At 43.5% G+C, this 13,667-nt stretch overlaps 1 protein-coding gene across 2 annotated transcripts in view; it reads right to left on the bottom strand.

The window, feature by feature from the left end:
• Positions 1-6,469, bottom strand: part of DIS3L (DIS3 like exosome 3'-5' exoribonuclease) — a 31,986-nt gene extending 25,517 nt beyond the window's left edge. Inside the window, exons 1-2 of one of the 2 annotated variants that reach the window (XM_036009427.1) lie at positions 6,317-6,469; positions 4,714-4,867 (exon numbers count right to left, since the gene is read on the bottom strand). In XM_036009427.1, coding sequence (XP_035865320.1) covers positions 4,714-4,832 — 119 coding nt within the window. In that variant the 5' untranslated portion in view covers positions 4,833-4,867; positions 6,317-6,469. Of the gene's footprint in view, positions 1-4,713; positions 4,868-6,231 lie in introns of both variants that reach the window. The other variant, XM_028505990.2, reaches the window with a different exon arrangement.
• Between the last annotated feature and the right edge of the window lie 7,198 nt (positions 6,470-13,667).

Below are 13,667 nucleotides of genomic sequence, written 5' to 3'. Positions count from 1 at the left end.
CCCACAACCAGTGGGGAAGTGAGCTCTGCACCCAATATTGTGTTTCTTCAAACGGTTTCCCCAGAACCTTGGTAGAGCCTCGCAGACTTATTTTCAGGGGTCCTTGAGTTTTCTACAAGAATTTTAAGTTTATGTTTCCACTTATATTAGGTGATACCTCAAAATATCTCTAACAGTATTTTGGACGAGCTGCTCGACTGCCTTCTCACTGCAGTGCCATTGGGGTCAGGGCCTGCCCTCTTGGGAGCCTCAGACACTCCAAACCTTCAGCTGCCCCTCCCCCTTAGACCTCCTCGGCTGCCTCCTCTCTCCGCACGTCTGGAAGCCAGAAGCCTTAGTGTTATCCTTGACACCACCTTCTCCCACACCTCACTTATCTAAATCCATACTAAGTTCTAAAGGTTTTTAAAAAAGTAACAGCTTTATTGAGATATAATTCACATACCATAAAATTCACCCTTTTAAATGCACAATTCAGTGGTTTTTAGTATAGTCACAGAGCTATGCCACCACCCCCAATATCTAATCCCAGAATGTTTCATCTGCCCCCAAAGAAACATGCCCATTAAGCAGGGCTTCTCCGTTTCTCTGACCCCCAGCCCCTGGCAACCTAACTCATCTGCTTTCTGTCTCAGATTTACCTATTCTGGGCATTTTATAGGAATGGAATTAAAGCCTAAATGATTTTTCTGTGTGGGTGGCTTCTTTCACTTAGCATAATATTTCCAAGGTTCACCGATGTTGTAACACATATCGGTACTTCATCCCTTTTTATGGCTGAATAACATTTCCTTGCATGGATAAACCACATTTTGTTTAACAGTTCATCAGCTGATGGACATTTGGGGTGTTTCCATTTTTTGGCCTTTATACATAGAGCTGTATAAGTGTTTGTGTGGATATGTTTTTAATTCTCTTTGTCACATACTTGGGAAGTTCTATAGTTTTTACTACTAAATAGTTTTGGGAAATGTCTATTTCTCTCCATCTCTAAGCTACCAGGATCTCCATTCTGCACTAAGGCAATAGCTTCCTGTCTTCTTTACTCCATGCCTTTGCTCCACCAGCCCAGTAATCTTTTCAAAACAGCAATCTGACCCCACCATCCCACCCTGCTTAAGAATCTTCACTGCATCCCTGAGGTCCACCATCCAATCCAGGGCCCCCTTCAGTGCCCTGAGCAGCGCTCCCTTCCCCATGACCTTGCACAGCAGTTTCCTCACCCGGAAAGATTTTCTCCTTTCTTCTGGTTTATACATACTCATCCCTGAGAGCTCAGCACAGGCGTCGCCCTCAGGAAGGACTTTTCCATCGCTCCAAGTATTTTGGGCTCTCCGGGAGCCTGGCACCTGTCCTTCAGGGCATCTGTCCCAGCTGCAGTTCTCCATCTGTTTGTGTGATTACCCGATACTGCCCGTTTCCCCTCACGGCCATGTCCGCTTCTGTTCACTACTGTTTCCTCAGTGCCTGCACTAGTAGAGCATAGTCCCTCAGTAAATATCTGTCGAATAAAAAAATAAACACCTGGGAGGTGGGGGGACTAGGAGAGGGTAAAACGGGGATAAATGGTGATGGAAGGGGACTTGATTTGGGGTGGTGAACAAATGATACAACATTCAGATGATGTACTATAGAATTGTACACCTGAAGCCTATATAATTTTAGTAACTACTGTCAACCCAGTAAATTCAATAATAAACCAATGAATAAAATAATACAGTTTTTAATATCTAAAAAAAAGAGAGAAAAGAAAAGGAGTGGCAGGTGGAGGGAGGTGGTGTTCACACACACACAGACACAGAAAACCTGTACCCCTGAAACCCATATAATTTCATTAACCAATGTCATCCAAAGAATCCAATAAACAACAACAGCAAAAACAACAACAAAAAGCCACCTGAATAAATGAATGAATGTGGTCCATAAGACAGCCTTACAGAGTTATCAAGAGACCCCTCATTAAATAAGCATTTGAGGATTGTCAGATGGCAGAATGTGTGATTATCCTGGACAATCAAAACCTTAACTTCTCCATACTGTTTTCTACAGTAAACTTTTAAAAACATTTTATTTATTTATTTTTAGAGAGAGGGGAAAGGAGGGGAGAAAGAGAGGGAGAGAAACATCAATGAGTGGTTGGCTCTCATGAACCCCCTACTGGGGACCTGGCCCGCAACCCAGGCATGTGCCCAGACTGGGAATCCAACCTGCGACTCTTTGGTTTGCAGGCTGGTACTCAATCCATTGAGCCACACCAGCCAGGGCTGTTTTGTACAATATACTTATTGAACAGGCCATTTTCTGCATTAATATCATTGAAATAAAAAAAAAAACAAAATCATATTAAATACAGAAGCAGATTAGAGCAATGTCTTTCTGTTGTTAAACCCAATTCTGGCAATTTCACTTCAGTAAAGCAATGTCATCTGTCACACTTGCAGTTTCTGATTTTATAGTTTTGTTTATTTAACCTGAAGGTCCAATTTGGTCTTAGTGTTGTATTAAATATTTAAGCATGAGGACCTACATACAGATATATGTTCAAACATATTTAAATAATAATACAACAAAATAATTTAAATGAACACTGTATGTCCATGAGAAACATTTTCTTTTAGAAACAAAGTCAATGACATTACTCATGTTGAGTAATACTGATGTATTGAATGGGGAGTCACATCACGTTGGCCTCTTAAATGCTCTCCAGCTATAATATTCTATGATCCCTATCTCATATGACATATTGCGGAACTGAAGCATGAACTATTGAGACTCGGAAGCTATACTGAAGGAATTCAGAAAGGGGGTCAAAAGAGGAAAGCAAGGCATTCTTAAACCAGCCACTAGACCAGAGCAGGTATTTTAGCTAACAAAGCTTTCCTAAGCAATCATGTTCCTAAAAGCATATCAAACAGAATGAATTATTTACTAGCATCTCAAAAATCTCCAAGGAAGAACTCAAAAACAAAACAAAATGTTTCCCAACATTAAACGAAGTAAAACACCACGGAGCTTCTGCTACCCCACATTTGGTTAAATATAAAAAGTCAAATGACTTGCACTTAACATTTATGAATGCCAAACTAATCAAGTAAACTCCTAGATGTTATATATTCAACAGCTATCATGAATTCTAAGGTTAGCTTTCAAAAGGGCACTTTCTAGGGCTTAGGTCCTTTTTTGGTAATTTAGCTGTTTCAACCTCAGTACACCAGCTGCTTTCCTTAACACAGAAACAAAGCACTGCATCCCAAACTTGCTGATTCCTGCCTCTTTCTCCTCTTCATCAATCATATTCATTATCCTTCTTTTAAGACCAGTTTCAAATCTGTTTCCTTCAGAGGACTTTGCGGCCTAATCCCCACCCCCATCCCCATATTTGCTTCTGCACTTTGTATCGCCCACACTCAATTCACTCAAATGTGTCTCAGGTGTGTTGCAACTGCCTTCTTGCATCCAACCCAACCAGCCGACACGGGCCTGCTGAGAAAGGGACTGACACTTTGTACTACTCCAGAAGGCCTGAAACTACAGGCTCAAAAAGTGCTTACCGAATGGAAAAACGAGCATGTTATCATATGAGCCTATTTCATAACTCCTCATCTTCTGTTTTCACATTTAGTATATTCAGAGACATGGTAAAGCAATGGAAAACCAATAGTTTTTCATCAAGTTAACTATTTTTGAAATGTTCAGGAGAAACGACATTTAAATCCCAACTCTTTGTTTTTGAATGGCCCAGCAATTGGTTTTTAAAACAAACCTTAATATTAAAAATACTTTAGAAAACAGAAGTTGAAAAGGATCTGCAGTGTGTTGGCAATCTGAATGATAACAACAAATTGATTTTAGTAGCAGAAATTGAAATACGATACCTGGAGCGGCATTTAAACCTGAATGTGTATAAACATCTACATCTTTCTGTCTGAACAAAATCCACATCCAGCTCATGTTAAAATATTCTATCTGGAAAACCTGCACACAATCTAGTTAATGCATATTTTTTTTTGAACTGAGCATATAGTAAGGACAACTTATCATTTTCATATACAAATAAACACACTTCATCTTTTACTACCAACATCTGAAGAAACGACATTTTAAAAAGAATAAACGCATACTGGTAGTTTCTGCTTTTTAAATGACTTGGGGTGTTAAGAGTTTGGATATACAATTGTAACACTGTATGCTGTTTCCATACAGCATGAGTCTTCAGGTTCAAATCATAAATCTTTTCCCAATGTTAAATGAAACAAAACCACTTTTTAGAGTATTTGTTTAAAAGGTACAATGCAAGCATTTTAGACTGATTTCAATAAAAAATCCTTTGTTTAGCAAATACAATTACTATGGTTGATAGTCATACTAGTAACCTAAAAATAAAACAAGTAATTTCTGGTTTCATTGAATAAATCACTACAAATACAATTTGTATCCACAATAAAGGAGTCTAAAATTTAAAACTAAAGTGCTTTTTTCTCAAGGGAACAAAAAGTAGGCTTCTGAAACAATATATCTATAAATAAGATTAGTTAATATGCATTATCAACAAGAAATAAACAATAACTGTTATAAAATGCAAATTAAAAGCCAAGAATCTTAAATACCCACAAACTGGGGACACTGCAGCTTCGTGATCTACAGTCAGATCTTTTGCACAGACCTTGAAGCGGAAATATAAAATAATGTTATAAGTAATGCAAAAACAGATACCTCCGGCCTCTTTGATGCTGCACAGCTTGACAAGCTGTTTGCATGAAAATAATTCCCTTCAATTCAGGAAACTCAAGGATCTCGAGGTAGTCTTGAACAACTTTCCAATCTGGGATCATGTAATGAGTCACATCACCAGACAAGAGTTTCCCATCTGAAGCACAGTTCAAAACGTAAGGGATTAGACAACACTTGCAAACCTGGATTATTATTATTGCAATGTCATGGTGCCCTCGTGTGCAAAATCACTTCCAGCCTTAACTACGCTGTGCAGTTTTTAAATGACCAGACAAACGTACTTTGGTAGAGGCCCAAAGTTCAGGTAAATTCAGTAAGTTCATTTTTCTGAAGCTGTAATAAACCCTAAATGTGGTTTACAGTGTTGCCACGGATCAGGGGATGACAGACTTTTTAAAACAAGCACATCTTCAGCACAACCTGAATATTTGTGTTAACTCATGAGACGCTCACATTCAAATGAGGCACTCGAAAAATCTGTTAGCCACTTGTTTCTGTCTAGCAACTCAAGTAGGTTCTGTCTCAAGTTTGCGAACATGAGCGGCAGTAGCCAAGAGCCAGAAAAGATGCCGAGTGTTAGCAAGGGCAGTGGCAGGATTTCCGCCTAGACCGTGTCAGGGAGCTAACTGAAATGTTCACCTTAACCATCAATCCTTAACCAAGCTAGGGATTCCAAACCTCGTATTCACTGAAAATGCCCAGCACGCTCACGTCCCACCAGAGGCAAGAGAGCCAGTAAGCGTCTGCGTTCAGTGGGCCACCCCTGCAGCCTAGAAACCAAGTACAGGAAGGTCTAGTGCACAGCAGTCCAAATCCAACTTCCCGCATGATATTCCAGAACGATGAGGGTCCAGATAATTCACCAGCCCTGAAGTGAAGGGCTCTCCACTGGATAAAGGCCAGAGGCATCGGTGCTGGCAGGTTAGATACGTTGTAGAGAGCAAAGAAATGTAAAGTGAGCGGCAGCAGATCTCAGAGGTCATGCCACTGATTCTCGTCCCGCCAGTCACCGAGGGGCCAAGCGCTCAGGACTTCCCCCATTTCACCACCAGCGACGGCCGGGGGTGGGGTGGGGGGGTGAGGGTTTGGGGAGGCAGGAAGGGGCAGGTTCCTGCGACCAGGCCCCTTGGAAAGCCCAAATCATCGGGCTTCTGGGCTGCGGAGACAACTGTGCCTGGGCCCCTCCACTTCATGGAGCGCAGCAGTCGGGGTGTCCTATGGGGAGAGCCCCAGAAGCAGAGCACCTTCTGGGGCCGCCGCCCCTAGTTCCAGGGACTGGGGTGAAGCCAGGGCAGGGCTGGAGGCCGAGGACACTGACTCGGCGCGTCCCCGGCCTCGCGCTCCGCCTCTTGTCGCGCCCTTCCGCCTCTAGGGACGCACGACTCCCACTTCCCCGCCCTCGCTCCCTCCCCGCCGGGGCTCCCCTCGCTCCGGACTCGGCCTTCCTCGTTCGCGCCCGGCCGCCCCCGCCCTCGCCCTCGCTCCCGCCCGGGCCCTGACCGTTGCGGCAGATGGCCGGCTGCGGGCACAGCGGGCTGTTGCAGGGCACGCTGGGCCGCACGTAATGCTCCCGCACGATGCGCACCGTCCGGCCCTGGAAGGTCCTTAGAAGCAGCACCTTCTCCAGCTTCTGCAGCATGGTGGCGGCGCTCCGCCCGCCGGACGGAGCTCCGGGGCGCGAGTTTGCCCCCGGCGAGCGGCGGGGAAGCGGTGGGCGCGGCACGGCACGGGGCGGAGGCCTGGCCGGGGCTTCGGGCCCGCCCTCTGGGCCGGGGCCTTGCCTGCGCCGAGTTCCGGGCTGGCCCGGCCCTCCCGGCCGCCTCCAGAACCGCCCTGGCCTCGGGTTTGAGGGCTGGAGGCGGCCCGCGGGAGGGGCGCTCCACCCCGGCGGGCTTTGCCTACCCGCCTCTGAGCCTCCCCTCCCCACAATTGCCTGGGGGCAGGGAGGTTGCGGGGCAGGCAAAAGACTTATGGGAGATAAGATAATATATTGAACCTAGCTTAAAGCCTTGTGAAGAAGATTTGGTGCAACTAAAAACAATTGTTATACTTTGTTTCTACCCCCAGGCCCTATGGAAATGGGGCAGCCTTATTAATATGGGTAATTATTAGTGTTTTCTCTTGTTCTTGCTGTCCCTGAAAGAGCTAAAAGATTCAGCAAATAAGCCAGCAACCCTACCAGCCAAACCTTTTTTCCCTTCAAAACATTGTATTTATTTTTAATTCCATGTATTTTTAATCCATATAAAAATTCAAACAGTGCACAGGAAATGCAAACCAATGCTGTCTCTGGAGGTGTAGACATGTCTATTTAACCCCAGCTTTATAGTATTTGCAGCCGCTGGTAAAGGAATTTTTCTTTAAACTTGGTGGAGACTCATACACAGTCTCTTCTGAGATCACACACCCCTGGCTGGATAGACGCCACTGTTCTTTCAAGTTCTCAACGAACACTTCTGAGCCACACCAGAAGCTTTACATACAGATGTCACCTTTAATTTCCACAAGTCAGTGGAGTCGGGCATTATTATCCCCATTTTACAGGCGATGAAACAGGATTAGGGAGGTGAAATGGCCAAAGTTACTCAGTTATTAAGTGGTGGAATCAATATTCAAGCCACAATCTGGCTGAATCCAAAGCAGACTCTTAACTAATTACTGTGTTATTCACAGATGAATAAAATATAGCTCTGGTATCTCAGGAGTTTATATTCTGCTTGTTGAGCTCTAGCTCAGGCAGCTCTACCAGCTGGCAGGGAGCATCGGAGCTTCCTATTATGCTGAAGCGAGCAGAACTGGGGTGTCCTGTTGGATCGCTTACTTTTACTCTAGGGAGACATAGTAAACAGAGTCGTAGTCCCTCACTAGATTTTTATGTCAAGTTATCTGTAGTGTGGGATAATGTGAGTGAGATCCAAGATGGAATTTTACTAGTTAGGGAAACGTTACAGGACTGGTCCCAGGCCAGAGTGCTAGGAGGTCCCATAAATCAACCGGCCATGCAGGAGGCCCTTCCTAATTTAGGTCAGTTCTAGAGACCCCAGAGGACCAGCAAGTAGCCAAATTTACCCCCTACGTAAAATGCTTCTGACAACTGCCCACAATTCCCTCCAAAGCCTCCCATTTTCATTTTTCTCTTACTTCTGATTTTATGTTCTTAACATCTCTCTTTGGCATTTTTTAGCTTTAAGCTTTCTCTAAATTGTAGCTAATGATCTTTTGAGGAAGAAAGTGCATCTGGCGCTGTACTGAAGGTTGATTTTTATCAGTATTTAAAATAATCCAAGGCCCATCAAGCACTTTCTTTTTTGCTTGCATAGAGGCAATGATGTATAAATTGTGCTCTTAAAAGCATGATTCCTTAGTTCTTGGAACTGATGACTGAAAATGCAATTATATATACACACATACAGACACACACATTTATTTATTTTTAGAGAGAGACGGAGGGAAATATTGATTTGTTGTTCCACTTATTTGTGCATTCAGTGGTTGATTCTTTTATGTGCCCTGACTGGGGATTGAACCTGCAACCTTGGCTTAGCGTGATGATGCAAAATGGGACTGAGCTACCTGGCCAGGGCAAGAATACCTTTTGGTTGGTTGGTTTGTTCACAGACTGTCTGATTCCTCTTGCCTGAAGAAAAGGTGTCTATGTCAGTAAGAATACACTAGGTTATGCTGCAGTAACATAAAACATCAAAATCCTGGTGACTTAAAAACATGTTGTATGGGTGGCTGGAGGCTCTACTCTGTGTTGTGCTCGCCAGAGCCTAGACCGATGGCGCTGGTCCTCTCTGGCATACTGTTTGCTGTTCAATGGCAGAGGGAAAAGAGCCCTCTAGACAGACTTAACCCAGCAACTAAAAGCTCAGTCTGGAAGTGATACACGTCACTTCTGCCTGTTGGCTGGAACTAGTCACGTGACCACACCCCCAAAGGCAGAGCACTGAAACCCTTTGGTGAGCAGCATTAGTGACTACCTGAGTGTCCCAGCTCACACCCCTTTGTCAGTCTGCTCTGCCATCATCTTAACTCTTATGCCTGTGCCTACTCCAGCGGATCCCACTACCCCGTCTCTGCTTGGGTATTTTACTGTGGTGCTCACCTCTTTTTATATCCTCACCCCCTCTCCCCAGTAGCCGATGATCCAAGCATAAACCACTGTATCACCTTTGATCCTTGTCACAATCCTTCAAGGTAAACATGTTTGTTTGTTTGTTTTGACAGAGACTAACTCTGTGTTCAGCGAGCCCATGCCCTCTTCTCTGGGCACACAGATGAACCACATTTCCCATCCTCCCTTGCATGTACAATAGATAGGTGTGGTCTCAGAATGTAATGGCAGGATTTCCAGGAGTGGCCCATAAAAACCTCCCATGAATGCTCCTCTTTCCCATTTTACTAGCTAGATACCAAAAAGCCCAAGGGACCCTGAAAGTCGTCATTGAAGACAGCAAATTCCCTTCTGCCCCCAGCAACATGGGTCCCAGCAGGAGTGTGCAGAGCAGAGCTGTACCGCCCCCAACCAAGAGCATCCACAGGAGATTATTGTAAGGGAGAAATAAACTTTTGTTATTGCAGCTAGCATTACCTTAGCAAACACACATCCTCGTTACAAAGGAAATTAAAGGCTGAAGAGTTGCCTATTTTTTAAAAAAACAAACCCTCAGCCCTGGCTGGCATAGCTCAGTGGATTGAGCGCGGGCTGCGAACCAAAGTGTCCCAGGTTCGATTCCCAGCCAGGGCACATTCCTGGGGTTGCAGGCCATAACCCCCAGCAACCGCACATTGATGTTTCTCTCTATCTCCCTCCCTTCCCTCTCTAAAAATAAATAAATAAAATCTTAAAAAAAAAACCCTCCATTACCTTGAGGGAGTGGGGGATACCGGATGGAGGGGTGGCAAAGGGGGAAAAATCAGGACAACTGTAATAGCATATCAATAAAATATAATTAAAAACCCTCAGTAGATAGTAAATGTCTTGAAGATGCTCAAGGATTCTATAGCAGTTCTAAACTGTGCAGTCCTCTGGGAGGTGGGAGAGCGGCAGTGGTCTGCAGTGCTCTGGTTTGGTCTGGGCTATGGTGCCAGGGCAGCAACACACTGGGAAGGATGCTTGGTGGTTTGCTTCTCTTTTCAGTTTTTCCTTTCCTGTCAATCCAAGTGCAGATAGACAGGCTGGTGCCCAGATAGCAGAATGCTGTGACAGCTTTCAGCACTCTGTTGCTGATGGAAATCTCAATGGTGGCTCAGCTTCCCTGGTGCATGACTGCAGTCCTCTTCAGGCTGAGCAACAGTGTGCTTACACTGCAGGAGTCTGTAGCATTTGCATGCCTTTTGCAGATGCACTCTGGGAGTGCAAACATCAGCAACCACTGGATTATAATCAAAAGGTCTCATCAAAAGGTTAGCCTAGAGAGGGTCGGACATCTTTACAAAGGGCTAAGAGAACAAGGAGGCTAAATGTATTAAAGAAATTCTGGAAGATGGGCTCTAAGGACTAGGGGTAGATTACTGAAGCAGGCTTTGAAATAGTCTGTCTTGATTTATCTATTTAAAATGACAATGGTACAGCATGCATGTTGCAACACATTCCAACAGTACTGAAATATGCCAAGTAAAAACGTTGAAGTTCTGCTGGTGTCAAAAGTCCTTCTCCCAAGTAATTTATCATTGTTGATAGTTGGTATGCATTCTAGACAGCTTTAATTTTAACCCCCACATTTGCAACTTTTTGAAGAGTTTGTCAATCTGTGCAGTATCAGCTAATTACACTTAGCATTTGGCAAGCTTTGCCAGGTACCAGGCACGGCTCTAAGCACTTTTCCTGTGTTTCTTTTTTTTTTTTTTTAAATATATTTTATTGATTATGCTATTACAGTTGTCCCATTTCACCCCTCTTTATTCCCCTCTGCTCTGTACTCCCCCTCCCACCTTCATTCCCCTCCCTTTAGCTCATGTCCACGGGTCGTACATACAAGTTCTTTAGCGTCTACATTTCCTATACTATTCTTAACCTCCCCTGTCTGTTTTCTACCTACCATTTATGCTTCTTATTCTCTGTGCCTTTTCCCCCTCTCTCCCCCTACTGCTCCTCAGCTGATAAGCCTCCATGTGATCTCCATTTCTGTGATTCTCTTCCTGTCCTAGTTGTTTGCTTAGCTTGTGTTTGTTTGTTTGTTTTAGGTTTGGTTGTTAATAGCTGTGTTTGTTGTAATTTTACAGTCCATATTTTTTATCTTCTTTTTCTTAGATAAGTCCCTTTAACATTTCATATAATAAAGGCTGGGTGATGATGAACTCCTTTAACTTGACCTTATCTGGGAAGCACTTTATCTGTCCTTCCATTCTAAATGATAGCTTTGCTGGATAGAGTAATCTTGGATGTAGGTCCTTGCCTTTCAGGACTTCAAATACTTCTTTCCAGCCCCTTCTTGCCTGCAAGGTTTCTTTTGACAAATCAGCTAGTAGTCTAATGGGAACTCCTTTGTAGGTAACTGTCTCCTTTTCTCTTGTTGCTTTTTAGATTCTCTCCTTCTCTTTAATCTTGAGTAATGTAATTATGATGTGCCTTGGTGTGTACTTCCTTGGGTCCAACTTCTTTGGGACTCTCTGAGCTTCCTGGACTTCCTGGAAGTGTATTTCCTTTGCCAGATTGGGGAAGTTCTCCTTCATTATGTTTTCAAATAAGTTTTCAATTTGTTGCTCTTTCTCTTCTCCTTCTGGCACCCCTATGATTCAGATAGTGGAATGTTTAAAGTTGCCCTAGAGGTTCCTAAGCCTCTCCTCATTTTTTTGATTTCTTGTTTCTTCATTCTGTTCTGGTTGAATGTTTCTTTCTTCCTTCTGCTCCAAACCATTGATTTGAGCCCTGGTGTCCTCATCACTGTTGGTTCCCCGGTCATTTTCCTTTATGTCACTTTTCATAGCCTTCACTTCTTCCTCTATTTTGCAACCATACTCAACCAATTCTGTGAGCATCCTGGTTACCAGTGTTTTAAACTGTGCATCTGATAATTATCTCTTTGTTGCTTAGTTGTATTTTTTTCTGGAGCTTTGACCTGTTCTTTCATTTGGACTATTTTTTTTTGTCTTGGTGCACCTGTTATGTAGTAAGGGGCAGAGCCTTAGGTGTTCATCAGGGTGGGGCAACCATTGTGGCGCTGTATGTGGGGGAGGGGTTCAAGAAGGAACAGTGTCATTTGCTCTGCTCTGTGCTGGCTTCCAGTCACTTCCTCCTGCTACCCACAATCATATTGGGCCCTTCTGGTGCTGATTCCCAGTTGGGTGGGTTTGTGTATGTTCTAGGACCCTGTGGGTCTCTCCAACAAACTCTCCTATGAGTCTGGGAGTTCCTCCCGCCACCATAACCCCCACAGGTGTTTTCAATCAGAAGTTTGAGGCTTTATTTTCCTGTGCTGGGACCCTGGGTTGCTTGGTCTGTCTGGCTCCCTGGTTGTTCCTCACAGTTTATCTGCACAAGAATGTGGGACCACCCAGTTCACAATCCCCTGCCTCTCCAGGTCCTCCAGCCACCACCTTGCCACAAGTCATCTCTGCTTGGCTGTGCATCTCCGCCCCTCCTGCTGGTCCAGATGAATGTTTTTCCTTTAACTCCTTGGTTGTTGGACTTCCATACAGTTCGATTTTCTGGCAGTTCTGGTTGTTTTTGTTTTTAAATTTGTTGTTGCCCTTCTTTTGGTTGTGCAAGGAGGCACAGTATGTCTACCTGTGTCTCCATCTTGGCTGGAAGTCTCTCTGTGTTTTTTATTTGATCCTCAGAACAATGCCTCGACTGTGATACTGTTACCAACTACTTTTTACAGGCGAGAAAACTGAAGTGCAGAATGATTGAGACACAGGCCACATACTCAGTATACAGCAAAGTTAGACGTGGGCCCCAAGCAGTTTGGTTACAGAGCCAGGCAGCAAGGACTCTGTCACTCACCTTTCCACAGCAACAGTGAGTTACAGAATGGGGTACGTTCTGTATAGTGCATCAAGGATAAACCCAATTATTTTAGGGGTGGGGAACTGGAAACAATGCCATTCTGATATTGACACTTCAATATGTGCTACTTCCCTAACTTTCCTTGAGTCTTAGTGATTTTGACTATAAAATACAGCTAGCAGGACAGATGTTGTGGGCTGTATTAATGACTCAGTGATTCTAAAGGGTCTTGTAAGTGTCTGAAATTATCCCATTTATCTGAAGAGTCAACCTACTTTTAGTTGTCCACCATCTCAGTGGAAGAGTCATGGGAGGACAAACGGCTGTTGGGATTACTCTGCTACTTGTATTAGGGATAATTTAATTTCATATATGTTAAAGGCTGTTAATCCTAGATTTTCACTTTCCCCAGCAGATATAATGGCTCCCTTTTGGCTTTCTAAACACCCTGTGAATTCCCATAATCCACTTTGCAATGATTACTCTAAAGTGTTCTGCCTAACTCTTTTTAATTTTTTTAAAGAGAAAATTATTTTGTACTTACCATTTTATATCTCAGCAAGATTTTTATTGTGCTGTTAAACTACCAATAATTTTGTTCTACCACTAGGGGGCACTGTTCATTGACAGATATACTTTATTTTTTTGTGGAGTGGGAGGGTGCTTCAGCTGAAGTCCTTTTTGTGCTGGTCTGAGTAGTTGAAATTTTGCTCCTCTTTTACTACCATTAAAACACATCCAATTATTTGAGACAAATGAACAAACAAACAAGCAGAACCTTAGTACTAGGCAATACATTTATCCAGGAGTTCAGATGCTCCAAAATTAATTAGAAACTAAGCTTCATTGATTGATACAGAAAAGAAAAAGAAAATCCTTTAAGTCTTGAATCAAACCAGAAGAAAATTCAGTTATATGGACAGCCACTTATAAATCAAAAATAGAAGCATGACTATTTGTCATTTAATTTTTTCATATTGGT

Source organism: Phyllostomus discolor, chromosome 1, assembly GCF_004126475.2.
Source record: "Phyllostomus discolor isolate MPI-MPIP mPhyDis1 chromosome 1, mPhyDis1.pri.v3, whole genome shotgun sequence".
Lineage (NCBI taxonomy): Eukaryota > Metazoa > Chordata > Mammalia > Chiroptera > Phyllostomidae > Phyllostomus > Phyllostomus discolor.
Note: the sequence above shows the minus strand (reverse complement) of the source record. Positions and strands in the feature narration are given on the sequence as shown.